General features: G+C 34.0%; 1 protein-coding gene across 3 annotated transcripts in view; it reads left to right on the forward strand.

Moving 5' to 3' along the window:
* The first annotated feature begins 716 nt into the window (after positions 1-716).
* The window catches only part of LOC136028873 (N-alpha-acetyltransferase 30-like), a 34,836-nt gene continuing 18,216 nt past the window's right edge, over positions 717-17,336 (forward strand). The window contains exons 1-2 of one of the 3 annotated variants that reach the window (XM_065706817.1): positions 717-735; positions 16,466-16,937. In XM_065706817.1, the coding sequence (XP_065562889.1) occupies positions 16,524-16,937 (414 nt within the window). In that variant the 5' untranslated portion in view covers positions 717-735; positions 16,466-16,523. Of the gene's footprint in view, positions 736-814; positions 969-16,465; positions 16,938-17,336 lie in introns of those variants that run through there. The other 2 variants (XM_065706816.1, XM_065706815.1) reach the window with 2 other exon arrangements.

Consider the following 17,336-nt stretch of genomic DNA (forward strand, 5'->3'; position numbering starts at 1 on the left):
TTCTGTTGAAATAACTTTTTCACCTTTTTTTTCAAAAAATACTAGAAAATTCTGCGCCCCCTTCATGGAAATTTTCTTCCCCATTACAAATTCTTCCGTGGAAATTTCTCCCGCGTAACCCCCTCCCCCAACCTAAAAAATCCCCCTGAAAGCATTTGTAAACTTCCCAATAACCATTGCTATACGTAAACACTGCTCAAAGTTTGTAAATTGTAGCGCCTTCAACGGGGACTGTGGAGGAGTACGTCGTCCCCAAAGACATAGTTATTAGTTTTCTCGACTATGCTGAACAAAATGGCTATCTCAAAATTTTGATCCGGTGACTTTGGGAAAAAATGAGCGTGGGGGGCCTAGGTGCCCTCCAATTTTTCGGTACTTGAAAAGGGCACTAGAGCTTTTAATTTCCGTTATAATGAGCCCTCTCGCGATATTCTAGGATCACTGGGTCGATACGATCACCCCTGGCAAAAAAACACGCATCCGTGATCTGTCTTGTAGCAAAAAATACATAATTCCACATTTTTGTAGATACGAGCTTGAAACTTCTACTCTACGGTTTTCTGATACGCTGAATCAGATGGTGTGATTGGTGTAAGCAGCACAGCCATCTGTATGGTAAGTACAAAATAGGTGAGCAGCTATTTGGAGAAGTAACACCAAAATGGTCTCTGCAGGGGAAAGGAGGTCTCCCAAATATCTTTGAAAGAAGATATCTGATACTTTGTTCTCTTTATTGTAATTTAATTTTCTGATCGTCCACGTGTTGTGCGTAGCGACAATTTTTTTTTTATCTTTCCCGTAGCACAACACCCCAAAAAAATGGTATAGTTTTTTGATCAGAGGTACAATTTTAGGGCGTTTTGCGGTACTTTTATTCTGAAGCGTTGGCAACACTAATCTTGGTGCTGTTAACAAAACTATACCCATACTAAAATGTAAGAAGTAGGCCTAAGCCCTAATTTTTGACTGTAAGGCCACTCAAATTCTTATTTAGCTAGGCTACCTTTCACTATCTTGGAAAGGGGTTAGGTTAGGAAAATGCGACTTCCAGGGATGGGTCTACAGGCTAAAGTATGTCCAGGGAAGGTATTTTGAAGTAGGCTATGTTCCTCCATTCTTGACCCTCAAAATATGTGTGTTTAAAAAGTGTGTGTGTTTATTTGTTTGTGTGTGTTTAAAAATAAGTGTGTGTGTGTATGTGTGTTTTCCATTCCTCAGTTGGTAGCCTTTGGATTTTTTAAAAATTGTTTTAGAGTTTTTATAAACTTTCTTTTTAATTAGGCCTAACTACAGACTGATACCATTGGTAGAATTCTAGACTAGCTGCTTTGTGGTATTTCGGAAAGTAGCCTAGTTAGGCTAGGACAATAGAACTTCAAGGATATATCTACAGTTTGTCCTGTAAAGGTATTCTGAAGTGCTCACCTTTGCCCTGTCTCCTTCCAGAGGACACTTATTTTTGATGGCCTTTAAAAATCCTTGTTTTACCTTACCTTTTATAAAAGTGATGCTTTGCAAAATAGATCTTGTACTTAGTGAAGCATAAGAAAAGCTTCAAAGATCTGCAAATAAATTGCCTACATTTACATGGCTTAACATTTTACTCAAATAACAGGAATTGCATTCATAGAACTAAAACCAGAGAAATGAAACTGAAAATTAAGATATAATTTTCTTTTGTCTAGTTTCTAATAGTTCTTTCACTTCCCAGAGTATATTTTTGGCCCTGGATTCATCACTGAGAGTTTCAGTTTCCTAACCTAACCACTTTCCAAGATAGCAAAAAGTAATTCACCTAGAATTTTACCCCATATGGTCTTTCAAAATATCACAGTAGCTTTTCAGACAACATACCATTGTTCAGGGGGGACCATCAGAGGACCCTCTCCCCTGATGGTCCCAATGTAGCCTTAAGACCTATATGTATACAAAGTAAAAGAAAAATTTAACAGAAGGAAATTCTTCTATTAATCAGGTGCAGGCTATGCATAAAATTTCTATTAATCACATTGTTGTCTCATTTCTCTTTGATATCTGCATTTTGAAATAATTATGTTTTATCTAACTATTGTATTGAGGTAACTTTGGCAGAATTTCTTTCATCAGTTCAAGAATGTAACAAACCAATTAACAAAGAAGACATGCAATAGACTACAACTAGATGTAAAACAACATAGAAATAGCCTACCTAGATTGTTTAATGTTATATCTAGGGACATAAAGGAGAGGGGGGTGACATGTATTATCAGAAAGGCAACTATAATATTTAGAAAGAGCATAAAATGGATGACATAATGATATTCCTTTTATTTTATTAGAGTAATTCTTTTAGATGTAGTCAAACACTAGAAGTTGATCTAACTTTGGTGAACTTCTTGAGACACCACAGATATCACACCTTACTACTATTAGTGAGTTAATGGATACATGATTTTGTCCTATTGCTTGCAACTGAGATTTAGATTTGCATTGATGGATCTTGAGATGTTGCTATATGGCTGCAAGTATAGAAAATACAGACAGTCTTTGGTTCCCTCAAAAACCCATTGTGGAACTATTACAAAATTAGTGTACAAACAAAGTCCAAATCTACCTGGTTTTGGTTTGGACCATCCTTTTTTACAGATACAAAACTTAGTTGACAAAGCAACTACATGAAAATACATTGAAGTTGTTTGTACATAACAGGGACTCTTGTGCCTATTCCCCATAGTCAGGATGACTACTTTCTCCATATATCACCAAAGGATATTGAGAAGAAGATAAATATCCTAAAAAGGACAATTGCTTGCCCATCAGATATTCTAATTGTACTTATCAAAGCCTTCACTGACAAGCTGTCCTTGCCCTTGGCAGATATTTTCTGCACAATCACAGAAAGTGGTTGCTACCCTGACACCTGGAAGCAAGGATTCATGATCCCAATTCAGAAGATGGATGCTGAGGAGGGTTTCAATGGGGTTTGCCCAATTATGCTCACCTCAGTTTTTTCGAAATTATATGGAAGTTTTCTGACTGATTGCCTTACATCAAGAATTGACGAACTTATTGAACCAAAACAATTTGGTAATCAACATGGTCTTTCTACTACTCATTATTTTGTAAGCCTATTGGATATAATATATAAAAATTTGGAAAACTCAGATGTTTGGCTAAATCTACTTCTAATAGACCTCCAAAAAGCTTTTGATCTGATTAACTGCAATGTTTTAGTTGAAAAACTGCTAAAAGAATTTCCTGTTAATCCAAACCTTGTTAGAATAATAGCATCCTTCCTTTCCAGTAGAATTCGATGTATAAAATATAAAAATGTCTATTCAGATCTCCTTCCAGTTTACTATTGTGTGATCCATGGTACCCTCCTTGGCCTGCTCCTGTTCCTGATTGTGATAAATGGACTTTCTACTGAACACCCTGACCACTTGAAATTTGTCAACAACATGTCCTTAGTGGGAAAATGCTGAAAAAACTTAAAGAACTCGGCCATGGAAATCATGGGAGATATTTCCAGTGAAACTGCACAGACTGACATGATTGTGAATGCCAAAAAGTCAAATATCATGGCTATCAGTTTCTTGAACAGTACACCTTCATTTAGGCAACCAATCCCTCTGGAGATGTCCATCCAGCAGTGCAAATTTCTAGGTATCACTATTCTGAGCAATCTGAAGTGGGAGGTCCATGTTACTAACATCACAATGCAAGCTAATTTGGTACTTTCTATGGTTAAATTTTTCTTCAAATTTTCTTGCCCTGCAATCCACTGTTTAAGAATTTATACAAGTTTTGTCTGCCCTTTTCTTGAATATTCTTGTCTTGTTCGGTATTTTGGCTCAACTACTTCCCAATCTTATTCAATAGAGTCAGTCCTGAAGGAAGCATTAAGAATTACCTACAGTCAAGGTAAACTCCCATATTGTTTTCTTCTTAAGCATTTCTAGCTCACTACCTTATCTTAGAAAAGAACCCTCCTCTGCACCCAGTTTGGCACTAAAACCACAACAAACCCCGTTTCCAAGATTTATTCCCCCCACTTTTCAACCTTTAAGATCCTGGCCTCAAAGACCCAACTCCCAGAAAGTCCCCACCCTTTAACCCCTCCCACCAATCCACAAGAGATACAGGATGAGTTTCATTCCTGTATTTGTAAACATTATTAATCAGTGCACTTGCTGTATTGACTCAGCTTTTTAGTTGATGATCTGTTTTTTTTTTAATCTGACAAGTGTCTCTTAATCTGACCCTGTGTGTCTGTGTCTGTGTTTTTCTCTTTTTTGATCTGATAAGTTTTATCTGGCTGTGGCACCATATGCAGTGAAAGTTGTTTTTAAAATAGAATAGTATAAAATAAAATAGAAATAGTACCCATATGCATGACCATATATCAAACATGGATATATGAAAAAAGTGCAGTATGTATTACGTTTTCTATTTTTGAATGAAAATACAAAAAAAAATATATTTTAGAAATCTACAGGGGGCAATTATCCCCTCCTGTGGTACCCCTGTGATGTGGCTTGTAATTCATAAACAATTCATACATAAACCACCAACATTCTTCTTTCATAAAACACAAAATATTAAAGAGAAATGAGAATGATGCCCTCAGAATCAACCAAGAACACCAATTGAAATGGTTGGCAAATCCTTCTAACTGAGCCCCCTCAGTTCATGGAAGAGATGTCAAGGAGGACAGCAGGAAAACTGATAGAACCTTAAAAAAAAACATGCCGCATACTTATATTTATTCCTTAAAGTTAACACTAAAAAAAGTGAAAACATTTAAAACATAATTTATTTTCTGAAAAGAGCAAGTTATGTTCTGGTCTTGAAAAGGTATGGGGGTTATAAGCCCTACTCATGTTAGTTTTTGCTTGTTTTGCATTGGACTTGGCTGTTTATTGCAATTTCTGATTGTTTTAAGTTTTTTTTTCACTTATTGATAGTGATGTTTGATTGTTTTACACTTGGAACATTATATGACTTTATTTCAGCTCATGTTTGGCTTAATGGAGCTCTTTAATTTTCTTTGAAAAACTTGTTTCGTGGAAAAAGCTTTTTAAATTAGTTTCTATGTATTTTTATTGATAGACTTTTTCATATTTTTATTTGTTTGCATCTTTTAATTTTTTTCTATACAAATCCATTGTTCAGGTTGCTAATTGTGTGTTGGAGAAACTTTTTAACAATTTTTAATCCTGAAACAGATAGTATTTTTTAATTAAATTTTATAACTTTTTTAATTTTGTGCTCTTTTACAACCTGAATATACTTACACTCTTTTATGTATTTAAAATTTAAGTACAATCCCTTTTCATTTAGTTTAAAGCAACATTTAGTTTTAGAGCATAATAATCCAATTGCATAATTGTGGGGTTGACATGCCCAATATCCCTGAAGACACGGTTGCTGGATCATTCTACCATGCTGAACAAAATGGTTGTATCAAAGTATTAGTTGTAGTAATTGTAATTGTATTAGTAGAACGTTGCAGTAGTCACGGTGTACACATATTGCCTTTTGGTTAAATGATCTTCCCCTTTAAGCATTGAGAGTTCCAAATTAATACACAAATAAATTCTTAAGATACGCTATTTTGACGATCTAAATGCACTTAGTGTCATATGTCAATTCAAATTTACCATCTCAAATAGTTTTCTCCCAAATTTTACCTTTATAGAAATAGCCTTAATAGTACTATTATCACAGTAGTTTTGGTGATAGTAGAAGTAGTTGCAGTGTTAGTGTTGTATTAGTAATAGTAGTAGCAGCAGTATTAATAGGGGTAGTAGTATGTGCATATTGCCTTTTGGCCAGTTGAACACTGCTTTCATGATGCCATTTTCACCTTAAAGTACGAAGACACTTAAAATGAAAACTAATTCATTAAATTGGTCAAGTGGTAACTTACACAGCCATATACATCTTAAATAAGTGTAAAAAACTGATAATTCATTTTTTAAGGAGATACATTGCCAGCTCACATACTGTATTCAATCAGGGCAGTCCTTAGTCAATTTTAAAAATAGAGAACGTGTGTTGATAAACAGCAAAAAATTAAATCAGTATATATCCATAGAAAGTATTGTTTTCTTGATTGTTCTACTAAAAAAGAAATTGGGATCTAGTTCAGCAAATCTCTTTTCTTTGAAAATAAATTTAAAGCAATGCTTCTTGAAAAGAGCTTGGCTAGGTTACGCCTAGTCTTGATGTTATCCAGGGTCTTTTAACCATGAAGCAGTTTAAAGGTAAACATTAATGTCTCTAAAAGTAAGTATCAAGATGTACCCTATTGATAGTTTTGCAGACTCATTAACTTCCACTGATACCTTGTGTAGGGTAAAGTAAGATACCTAGTAGGCTGTGTGATTTGCTTGAATATCTTTATATAAATCTACCTTATAGTTATCATATAATAGTAGCATATACAATATTTGTCTATTTCATAAAGCACATTCAAGAAGTGAAGTTTGGTTGATGCTAATGATAAAAAAAAACAAAATATGATGGAAATATAATACCTTATTAGCAAAATTGTGAAAACTACAACTTGGAAATAAGCTCCCAGAATGCAGTGTTACACTTCCAAAAATGTTGCTTCTTGTAAGAGTACCAAGTCATGGTGTGTCCATTGATGCAGCGTTTTGGGCAACAACCCCTTATCCTGGAAAAACAAAATTGCCTGTTATATGGTCCTTGGCAAATCCCAAATCTTAATTTGAACATCCATTGTGAGACACTATATTCTATCACTAGTCAAAGCAAACTAACTGGTAACCTCTGGAATCGCGTTAATAATCAACTAAAATGAACTGGGTCAAGAAATGCGCTAATAATGAACTTTTCTTTGTCTTTGAGGTGGTCAGCCAATGCCAAAGCTCCCAATTGAATAATTCACAAATGACCCTTGTAATTTGCTAATGAAGTATTATATTTTCATCATATTTTATTGTCATGAAACTTCACTTCTCGAGTATGTTATATATAATAGACAAGTGCCCCATATACCTTTTATGCTTTTTTTTATATTAGCAACACAAATTACTTTGACAAACAAGATCAATTACTGTCTTGTCATAACATAACAAATTAAATTCTGTTCAGAGGGGACAGGACAACCAGGGCCGCTGCCTTGGGTTGGTTGGTAGAGGGGTCGCCTGTTTAGGTGGCAAGGTAGAGGGACTGCCTGTTTCGATCAAATTTTTAATTTTGGTTTGGCAGTCTTTGCTTATATTTGAATCGGGAGGGGTGGAATGTAATTATGTTTTCTCCCGGCACTGCTAGCCCTAGGTTTAGCTCTAATTGCATCTAAATAGTTGAGGATATATCATTCGCTGTCATTTCAGAAGAGATTTATACTTGTTTGAATAATGAACAAGTTTGACTCACATTAAAGCAAGAAGACAGAAATTTCAGTTCCTGCAATTCTTGACAAGAAATATTTCAAAAGTATAACAGTTCAGTATCCTGCTTACTCTTGTACTAGGAGGTAGTTTAATTTAGCAAAAGAACTCTAAGTTGATGCTCTGTAAATATAATTTTACATGGAGTAGTTCTTTGTAGGAAACTGTTAGTATGGAGATAGAAACTTTTAAAACACTAAGAAAGGATTTTTAATAGAAAATAATACATAAAAAATTTGACTTTTGATGCTGATTCAAAAATATATTGGATGTATAAATTGATCAAATTTAATAGTGCCCATAAATAGCTGTAAGCTTGACAAAATTTGACTGATTTTCAAAGAAGAACAAATACCCACATAAAGTCAGGCAATCTTAATGAAAAACACACCCTCAGATTCAGCATATCAGAGAGCCATAGTGGCTCAGTGGTAGACATTTCAAGCTTCTATCTGAAATTTTTTTTTTCACAAGAAAGATTACGGGTGTACTTTTTTTTAATTTGCGTTTTTCTTTTGTTTTCCCTATTAATTACTGCATCAGACTAGTGGTTCTTGAACATTAGGTTAGGGCTAATTTAAATGGAAATTGGATTTTTAGTGATTAAAACGTTGTGCAATCACCAAACTGTGATTGTTTCCTAAAGATGGCCAGGTTTGCCATTAATTTTCAATTCTGAAAAAGCAAATCAATTTATGAGCTTTGAAAATTCATATTGATCTTCTCAGTTGTTAAGAATGTAAAGCTGCTCTGTTAGGCGTTTGTACTTCGGAAGTAATGTAGTTAGTCCGTATAAGAGAAACACTAAACATCGGCAATGATTATCTTAACTAAGTTGATTTACAAAGCTTTTCATGAAGTTCTCTGCATTGACAATCATGGATCAGCTATTATAAAAGATGGTTGGTAGGCATTGTGTAGGGGGGGAAGGGTATCATAAGGCTGAAAGAATATGTTTCAATGCCTAAATTGTCCAACTGTCCATGGGCCTTCACAAAAGTATAGGTAAGAGTATATGTGAATGGTGGTGGTGGATGGCTAGTTTTTACCATGAATGGGTGGTAGATCATTTTGTAGGTGGGCCTCATGCCTCAAATAGTACATTTTAATGGTCATTGGTAAAAATGTGTTTCAATTTAAAAATTAGACAAAAAACGTTGTTAGAGAGAACAAACAAGTCAGATATATGAAGGAAAATACCCCTTACTACCCATTTAACATCAGAAGGAAGTGAATAAAGCTTCAAGTGTGCATCTGTTTTCTTGAACAGACAGGAGATGTAAGGCTCCAAGCTTTGACATATTCAATCTCACTTTTAGGACCAAGGATGTCAAGATAGGCCAAGAACTTGTAAAGAAATGTATATCAATCTAAAAATTAGGCAAAGAAAATTCTTGTAGGCAACAAAAAAAGACAAATAGTTGCTTCACCTTTATTTGTAATTCCATGCATATAAACTGTTAAAACAAAAAATGTTGTGAGGAATATAAATTTTGCTCCCATCACATTTTTTTAATTTGCTACATGCTTTAGTTATATATTAACAAAACAAGCATTCCTATACACAACAACTTTGGAATTATACCCATAGACACCTGCTTGAAAAACTAGGCAGCCTGGTCCTTGTAGATTGAAATGGCTATATTTGATACCAACCTGCTTGAGACTCTAGGTGGGCAGACCTATTAGGTTTAGGATGCTTGTTCATCTGTAAGTTCATGCAACTTTGGTAGACATTGTCTGTTATGAGTTAACCCAAAAATCTTGGTCATCCCTACTGTAATTCCATTGGACTATCCCAGTAGGCCTGCCTGCCCAAAGTCTTGGGTGGGTTTGGTTATCTTTCAGGTGAACAAGTGACTTAAGCCCAATAAGGCTCCCCTTCCTATAGTCTCAGGCAAGGGTAACTGAGTTTTAGGATTAAAACATGAGCAACAAGTCGCCTGTGCTTGCAGGCAAACAAGCAATCTAAGCTTAATGTATGGGATTTTCTGAATATATCAGCCTATAGGCATTTCTACAAATTATGGGTATTCACTAGTGAAAATGACTTGTGATTGACTGTTATTCTAAAATGATGCAAAAAAAAACTTCAGTGGAACAAAAACAGGAATTATATTAAGGACATTATTAGAGTCATGGCTCCTCTGAAGGAAAAATTTTCATCGAATAAAACGGTACGATTAGATCATTATCATTACCTGTCACTGTTATTACGTAATGTATTATTAAGTATCATGTATCGTTATTTTATGAATTGTATATGGTATATTATCGTATTGTTTATGCTTTTCTATGTACTGTTGTTTATTCTAATTCAGCATTAGGCTACATAATTTTGGTATGCTAATTCCGTATGTGGGGGGGGGGGGGAATTATCCCGGAAATTTTTCTCACTGGTCAGTTATTTAAAGAAACACATTTTTAAGCTTTGGGTTAGTACAAGCAAAATAAATAAATTCTGAGTAATTGATGACTGAATATAAAAAAATCAATAGAAAAGCACGTTTGTATACAGCAAACTCAGGTAGTAGGTAAATTCTGAGTCTGACGGAGTATTAAAAGGAATTAAATTTGACACGGTTTATTCCTTGAATTTTCCCAAGGACTTAAAGGTTTAACCCTTTTGATTATAATTCTTGAACAGATGAACTAAATTTGACACGGTTTATTCCTTTAATTTTACTAAGGACTAAAAGGTTTAAGTCCAAACTGATGAATTAAATTTGACGTGGTTTGTTCAGTGAATTCTCCCAAATGTGCATAGCTTTAACTCTTTTGATTGCAAAGTTTGAACTATGAATTAAATTTGACGTGTTTTATTCAGTGAATTTTCTCAAGAATGGATGCTTGAACTCTGTTGAAAAATAAAGTTTGAACTGATGAATGAAACTTGACACGGATTATTCATTGAATTTTCCTTAGGACTAAAAGGTTTAGCTCTGTTGAGCATAAAGTTTGAACATAGGAATTCAGTTTCACACGGTTTATTTCTTAAATTTTCTGAAGGACTAATAGGTTTGGCACTGTTGAGCATAAAGTTTGAACTGATGAGTAAATTTGACGTTGTTTATTCAGTGAGTTTTCCCACGAATTTATAGGTTTAAGTCTGTTAATTAAAAAGTATGAACAAATGAATTAAATTTCAATTGGTTTATTCAATGATTTTTCTAAGGACCAATAGCTTTAACTCCATTGATTACAAAGTTTGAACAGATGAATTAAATTTGACACGTTATGAGTAGAATGAGTAGCTTTAACTCTGTTGATTACAAAGTTTGAACTGATGCATTAACTTTGACATGGTTTATTCCTTGAATTTTCCTAGGGAATAAAAGGTTTAACTCTGTTGAGTATAAAGTTTGAAATGATGAATTAAATTTGACGTGGTTTATTCAGTGAATTTTCCAAGAATGAATAGATTTATCTCTGTTGATTACAAACCTTGACCAAATGAATTAAATTTGACGCTGTTTATGTCTTGAATTTTTTTAAGGACTTAAAAGTTTAGCTATGTTAAGTATAAAGTTTGAAGTGATGAATTGAATTTGACGTGGTTTATTCAGTGAATTTTCCCATAAATGAATAGATTTAACTCTGTTGATTACTCAGATAGTTGATAAATTCCGAGTATTTTACTTGCTAGCTGAAAGCCAAAAAATAAAAGCACCTTTGACTACAACAAACTCAGCTACTTGGTAAACTCCGACTCTTTTAATTGGCGATTGAGTGTCTCCAGTTGTGGTTAATAAATTCTGAGTGTTCTAATTGCTAACTGAATAACAAAAAATTCGTAAAAGCACTTTTGACTACAACAAACTCAGCTACTTGGTAAATTCCGAGTCTTTTGATTGGTGACTGAGTATCCAAAAAACTTTTGCATACAACAAACTAAGCTAGTAGGTAAATTCTGAGTGTCTTAGTTGCTGATCGAGTATCAAAAATTTAATAAAAAACATTTTTGATATAGTAAAGTCAGGTAGTTGATAAATTTTGACCATTTTACTTGCTGGCTTAGTGCCAGAAAAATAAATAAAAGCATGTTAAAGCATGTTTGACTGCAACAAACTTAGCTAGTTGTTAAATTCCAAGTCTTTTAATTAGTGACTGTGTATAAAAAAATCAATAAAAAAAAGCACTTTTGCATACAACAAACTCAGTTAGTAGGTAAACTCTGAGTGTCTTAGTTGCTGACTGAATATTAAAAGGAATTAAATTTGACACAGTTTATTCCTTGAATTTTTCTAAGGACTAAAAGCTTTAACTCTTTTAGTTACAAAGTTTAAACAGATGAATTTAAATTGTAACGTGGTTCATTCATTGAATTTTCCAGGAATGAATACCTTTATTTCTGTTGATTAAAAAGTTTTAACCAATGAATTGAATTTGACACATTTTATTCCTTGAATTTTCCTAAGGACTAAAAAATTTCAAATTTGTTGAAATTTTGAAGCGCTGAATTAAATTTGACGTGTCTTATTCAGTGACTTTTTCCAAGAATGAATAGCTTTAATTCTATTGATTATAAATTTTTAACTGATGAATTCGACAAGGTTTATTCCTTGAATTTTCCTAAGGACTGAAAGATTTAAGTTTAAACTGATGAATTAAATCTGCCGTGGTTTATTCAGTGAATTTTCCCAAATATGCATACCTTGAACTCTTTTGATTACAAAGTTTGAACTGATGAATTAAATTTGAAGTGGTTTATTCAGTGAGTATTTCCCAAGAGTGTATAGCTTTAACTCTGTTAATCGCAAAGTTTAAACAGATGAATGATATGCCGCCCGTGAGCCCGCTAGTAGTGTCCTTGTCTGAAAATTCCTGGTCTTGCATATCTGTATTTTTGAACAAGCATTCTAAACGTTCGAATTGCTTGAATACCCTAGAAAATAATAAAAACATTACAAAGTAATGCAGTGAGATTTTTATATTGAAATAATGACATATACAATGTTTTTGTTATTAATATCATCATATAAACAATTTTAATGTTTTAATTCGTTAAAATGGTTCTTTATGTTGTCTCTTGACATTGCACTTACTACATTTTGTTGTCATACATGGATTTTGATATGGTTTCGGCTACAGGTTCAATATGAGTTTTGTTATTGGTACTATTGAATTCATTGACTTTATCTCTTGATAAGCTATCGAAGGTCGTATTAACGTTTGAAGGTGCTTTATTTTTCATCGATTCGTCTTTATGTCCCTTCGTGATATTATCTGCCAATGCCCTTTTAATTTTGCATTTAATTTCACTGTCTATTAACACATTATTTTTACAAAGATAAACATTCCGGTACTTAGACAAGATGTGGTGTATGATGTTGGTAGAGGAGTACGCCTGTCTTCTTTTGACCTTCTGTTGAAAGCTAAGATCCGAAAGCTTGCGCGAGGGTTTATCACTGGGTAACGTGTTACCAAAAGCACTAGTAAGAAGATGCCCCTCTTCATCAACTATTATTTTTATGTTAGCATTCTCTTTAAGTGATATGATCTCTGGACATCTCACTCTCACATATCCACCATCATAAAAGTTGAATTTTTTCGGTACTCTAAAGAATTTTAATCCCTAACTGTCATGACAATGCATGCATACGTGTCCAATAGTGTTACCATTAGTGCTTGTTTTGTAGTTCAAATAGTTGTCTTTGTCAGTATTCAATGCTAAAATAACTCCATCATGTGCACACGCTTTCTTGAAATGCTTCATATTCACTTTTTTCAAATAATACGTAAGTGTTTATCCTTCTAGTGCACAATTAATATTGATTGAAAACATAGAATAAACTAACTAATTTCGATGATGAAACACATATTGCTACGGAGGTAACCTCATAAAAAATTGTTTAGGTTCACTTAGCATAGCCCGCCACGCTAAGTGAGCCTAAACAAATGTAACTTGAAAGCAGTTAACTCAATGTAACATAGCTTAAAATTCAGCTATGTTGCCATCTACAACTGAAGCTGAGTAAGTGGCAGCACTTGAGCTAGCGGAAACGTGACGCCATCTAGACTTTTAAATGTAAAACTCAATATTAATTTTAGGGTTTTTTTATGTGGCTGCCTTCGTAGTACTCTGTGGTTGGTTATCGAAAGTAGTTAGTTTATTGTATTTTTCCATAAATATTAATTGTGCACTGGAAGGATAAACACAGGAAGGCTGAAACCATGTTAAAAGCCGTGTATTCTAGTCATTCTTCTACTCTAATTGATAACGTTTTCGTGGGACATAGTTATTTGAGACAAAGTTGTTCTGATTTGATCATATATCCAGACTCGGATCATCTCTCAGTAATTGCTCATGTAATGTGTCTCAGAAATGGACGTATCCAGTCAAAGAAAATACTGAAACATGAACTAAAAACGCAGAATTTGAATAACTTGGCCATGGAGTTGAGTTGCGTTAAGTGGGACACTGACCTTGATATTTCAGGTGATTCTTCTATAGTTTATGACTAATTCATTTCAATTTTTCAACCGATTTATGAGAATCATGTCCCTTGCGACTTGTAAAGCAAAAGAAGGACGATCCCCGCAAGCCATGGATTATGAAGGAAATATTAGACATGATAAACGACAGAAACTTGTTATATGAGCAATATCTTAATAGTCAGGGTGATGCAGACTTTACAGGACTCAAGGCAATGAGAAATAAGGTGATTAGTATGAGAAGGCAGGCAAAGAAGAAGTACTTTGAGAGATATTTTGTGATAACAAGGGAGATACAAGAGCTACATGGCAAGTTATCAATGAGTTCATGGGAAATCAAAAAAATAGTCAGTCGCCTTACATTGGTATAAACTGAAGTTCTCTGAGGGATAAAAATATTGCTGTGAATCACTTTGGTCAGCTTTATTCACAAATTTGATTGTCTGTTCAAGAGAGTGCAAGATGTGACAGGGAAAAAGTTTTCAGTGAGGAATGCAAGGACTCTTGTGGTGACAGTGTTGAGTTCCAGTTTGAAGAGTGTACAAATGATGAAGTGATTAAGATAGTGAAAAACATAAAATCCAATTCCGTTGGGGTTGATGGCGTGAATCTCAGAGATTTTAAAGCTATTATAACGTATATACTACCATGTATCCTACATATTATCAACCTGTCTTTGGAAACAGGGACCTTTCCAGAAGTGCTAAAGCAAGCGAAAGTTATTCCGCTTTTCAAAGGGGGTGCCAGGTCAGATGTTGGTAATTGGAGACCGATTTTGATATTGCCTCTATTTTCAAAAAATTTAGAAAAGGTGATTCCTCGTCGTCTATATGACTATCTTACAAAACATGGCCTACTCAGTGACACTCAATTTGGGTTTAGAAAGGGTCATTCAACTAGTCACGCTGCCAATCATCTTGTGTATTTTGCAAATGATTGTTTAGAAAAAGGTGAGATTCCCCTAACAGTATTTTTTGATTTAAGAAGGCATTTGAAACAGTAGATTTTTGAATTTATTGCTGAGATTAGAATGTATGGGTATTAAAGGAGTATGTCTTAAGTGGTTTGAAAGATATTTACGCGAGAGGTCTACTAAAGTGATGATTTATGATGTCTTTTCTTCCTCTTACGAAGTGTCACTTGGTGTGCCACAGGGATCGGTTCTTGGTCCGCTTCTTTATCTAGTTTATGTAGATAGCATGTGGTTTTATCTTCCAGATTGTTGCTTAACGTCGTTTGCTGATGACATTGCTGTTACATTTTCTAGTCATTGTATGGATAGCCTTGTCTTGAAAGTGAATGGCGTTTTGAGAATTTCCATGGTTTACTAGACTGAGTTTTTATCAGTTAACGTTGCTAAGACTAATTTCATTTTATATGCTAGAGTAGGCAAGCCCACTGATATTAATGGTTAATTCTATTTGATAATAAGCATATAGTTCAGGTTCAGGAAATCTTTTCTTGGGAAAATTAGCTGTATAAACCACATAAAGTTTACTTCATCACTTCAAACTTTGTAATCAACAGAGTTAAAGCTATTCATTTTTGGGCAAATTCACTGAATAAACCACGTCAAATTTAATTCATCAGTTCAAAATTTATGCTTAACATAGTTAAACTTTTAAGTCCTTAAAAAAATTCAAGGCATAAACAGCGTCAAACTTAATTCATCTGTTCAAACTTTATACTGAACAGAGTTAAAGTTATTCATTTTTTAGAAAATTTACTCAATAAACCACGTCAAATTTAATTCAATAGTTCGAATTTTATACTTATCAGAGTTAAACCTATTAGTCCTTGGAAAATTCAAGGAATATACTGTGTAAAATTAAATTCTTTTTTATACTCAGTCAGCAAACAAGACACTCAGAATTTCCCTACTACCTGAGTTTGTTGTATGTAAAAGCAGTTTTTTATTGATTTTTGATGCTCAGTCACCAATTAAAATATGCTCACCAATAAATGATGCTCAGTCACGAATTAATTAGCTGAGTTTGCTGTAGGCAAAAGTGCTTTTATTCATTTTGGTATTTAAAATGTTGCTAATCCATAAATGCACACAGGTTTGGCTATGGGGGAAGAGGGGAGGTTGCCAGAGGACTTTTCTTGGAAAGATACTTTCAAAACAAGAAAATAAATGTAAAATTTGGGTACCCTTTTTAATTTTTCTGGAAGGTTGAGGCCCTTTTGCCTTCCCCTATGGGAAGTCCCGTGTGTATAGATAAAAATTAATAACCTAATATTGCCCATGATGTGCCTATACCTTATAAGATGGGCAAGCATTTGGATCTTTAATATTAGATTAAGCATGATAGGCCTAAAGAGAAGAAAGAAATTGCAATAAAAAAAAATGCGAAAAAAAAAATGAAATTTCATAGAGAAACAATGGTTTAGAAGATGAAAACAATAAACATCAGTTAAAGCCTCTTAGTCCACCAAAAACAATAAAATTTCTCATGACACTGAATTTCATTTACTCCCCCCCCCCCAAAAAAGAAAAGAGGAGAAAAAGTGAAATGAGTTGGGAGACAATGATGGAATCGGCAAGCAAAAAGGATAAGGGAAGTGCTTGCTTGAAACAAAACCGATTAATAGTCAAAATAAAGGCAAACATTTTTACTTTTCAGATGCCCATGAAATAAAGCTGATTGTTAGCCTGTACTATAATTCTTCAGCTGAAGCAAAATGATGAATGGGAAAACAACAACCCCAAAGGGGTCTCCTACCCAGCAAGCTGATGTTCCATATACTTCTACAATGGAGGAACTTGCAACAGCTTTGAGCAAAACTTCACTATTGTGTAAAGACTCTTTTCTAAGCTCAGAAGAAACAGAAATAGACACTATTGATCATAATCATGTGAATTGTTACTCAACATCCTGTATTCAAAATGCACGTAGTGTGATGGATAGTTCACAATATGAGTGTTTACAGCAAGCTATTGATGGCCTCTCAGATCCTAGTATAGCGTTCGAGGAATACCAAAATGAACTTCAAATGCCATGTATTATGAAGCTGATTCAGAAAGATCTGTCAGAGCCGTATTCAATTTATACATATAGGTATTTTATTCACAACTGGCCAAGACTTTGCTTTTTGGTGAGCATAATTTTAAATTAGATTAGGTTACTCTATTACAAAAAACATGACTATTGCAGTGAGTAGTCAGGGGCAATAATTGAGAGTGGATAGGAGGACTGGCAGAGGTAAATGCTCCTTTTAGATTTCATTCTCAAAATTGAAATAAGTATTACTAGCCATTCCTCTATATTAATTTTGAAAAACACATGTTGTTTATCATCAACAAAAAAAAGTTGAAAAGTTCTTACTCCCCCCTCCTGCATTTTCGTAAATTGGTGCCTAAAAGAAATAAATTTGTAATAAGGCAGTGAAAGCCCCAATTATCAGAATTATTCTCAGCAGCCATAATGAGAAGAAGATAAAAAAAACAAAGATATTTTCAAAATATCCGTTTTACAATATTATGGAAAGTCCTGT

This window comes from Artemia franciscana, chromosome 7 (assembly GCF_032884065.1).
Source record: "Artemia franciscana chromosome 7, ASM3288406v1, whole genome shotgun sequence".
NCBI lineage: Eukaryota > Metazoa > Arthropoda > Branchiopoda > Anostraca > Artemiidae > Artemia > Artemia franciscana.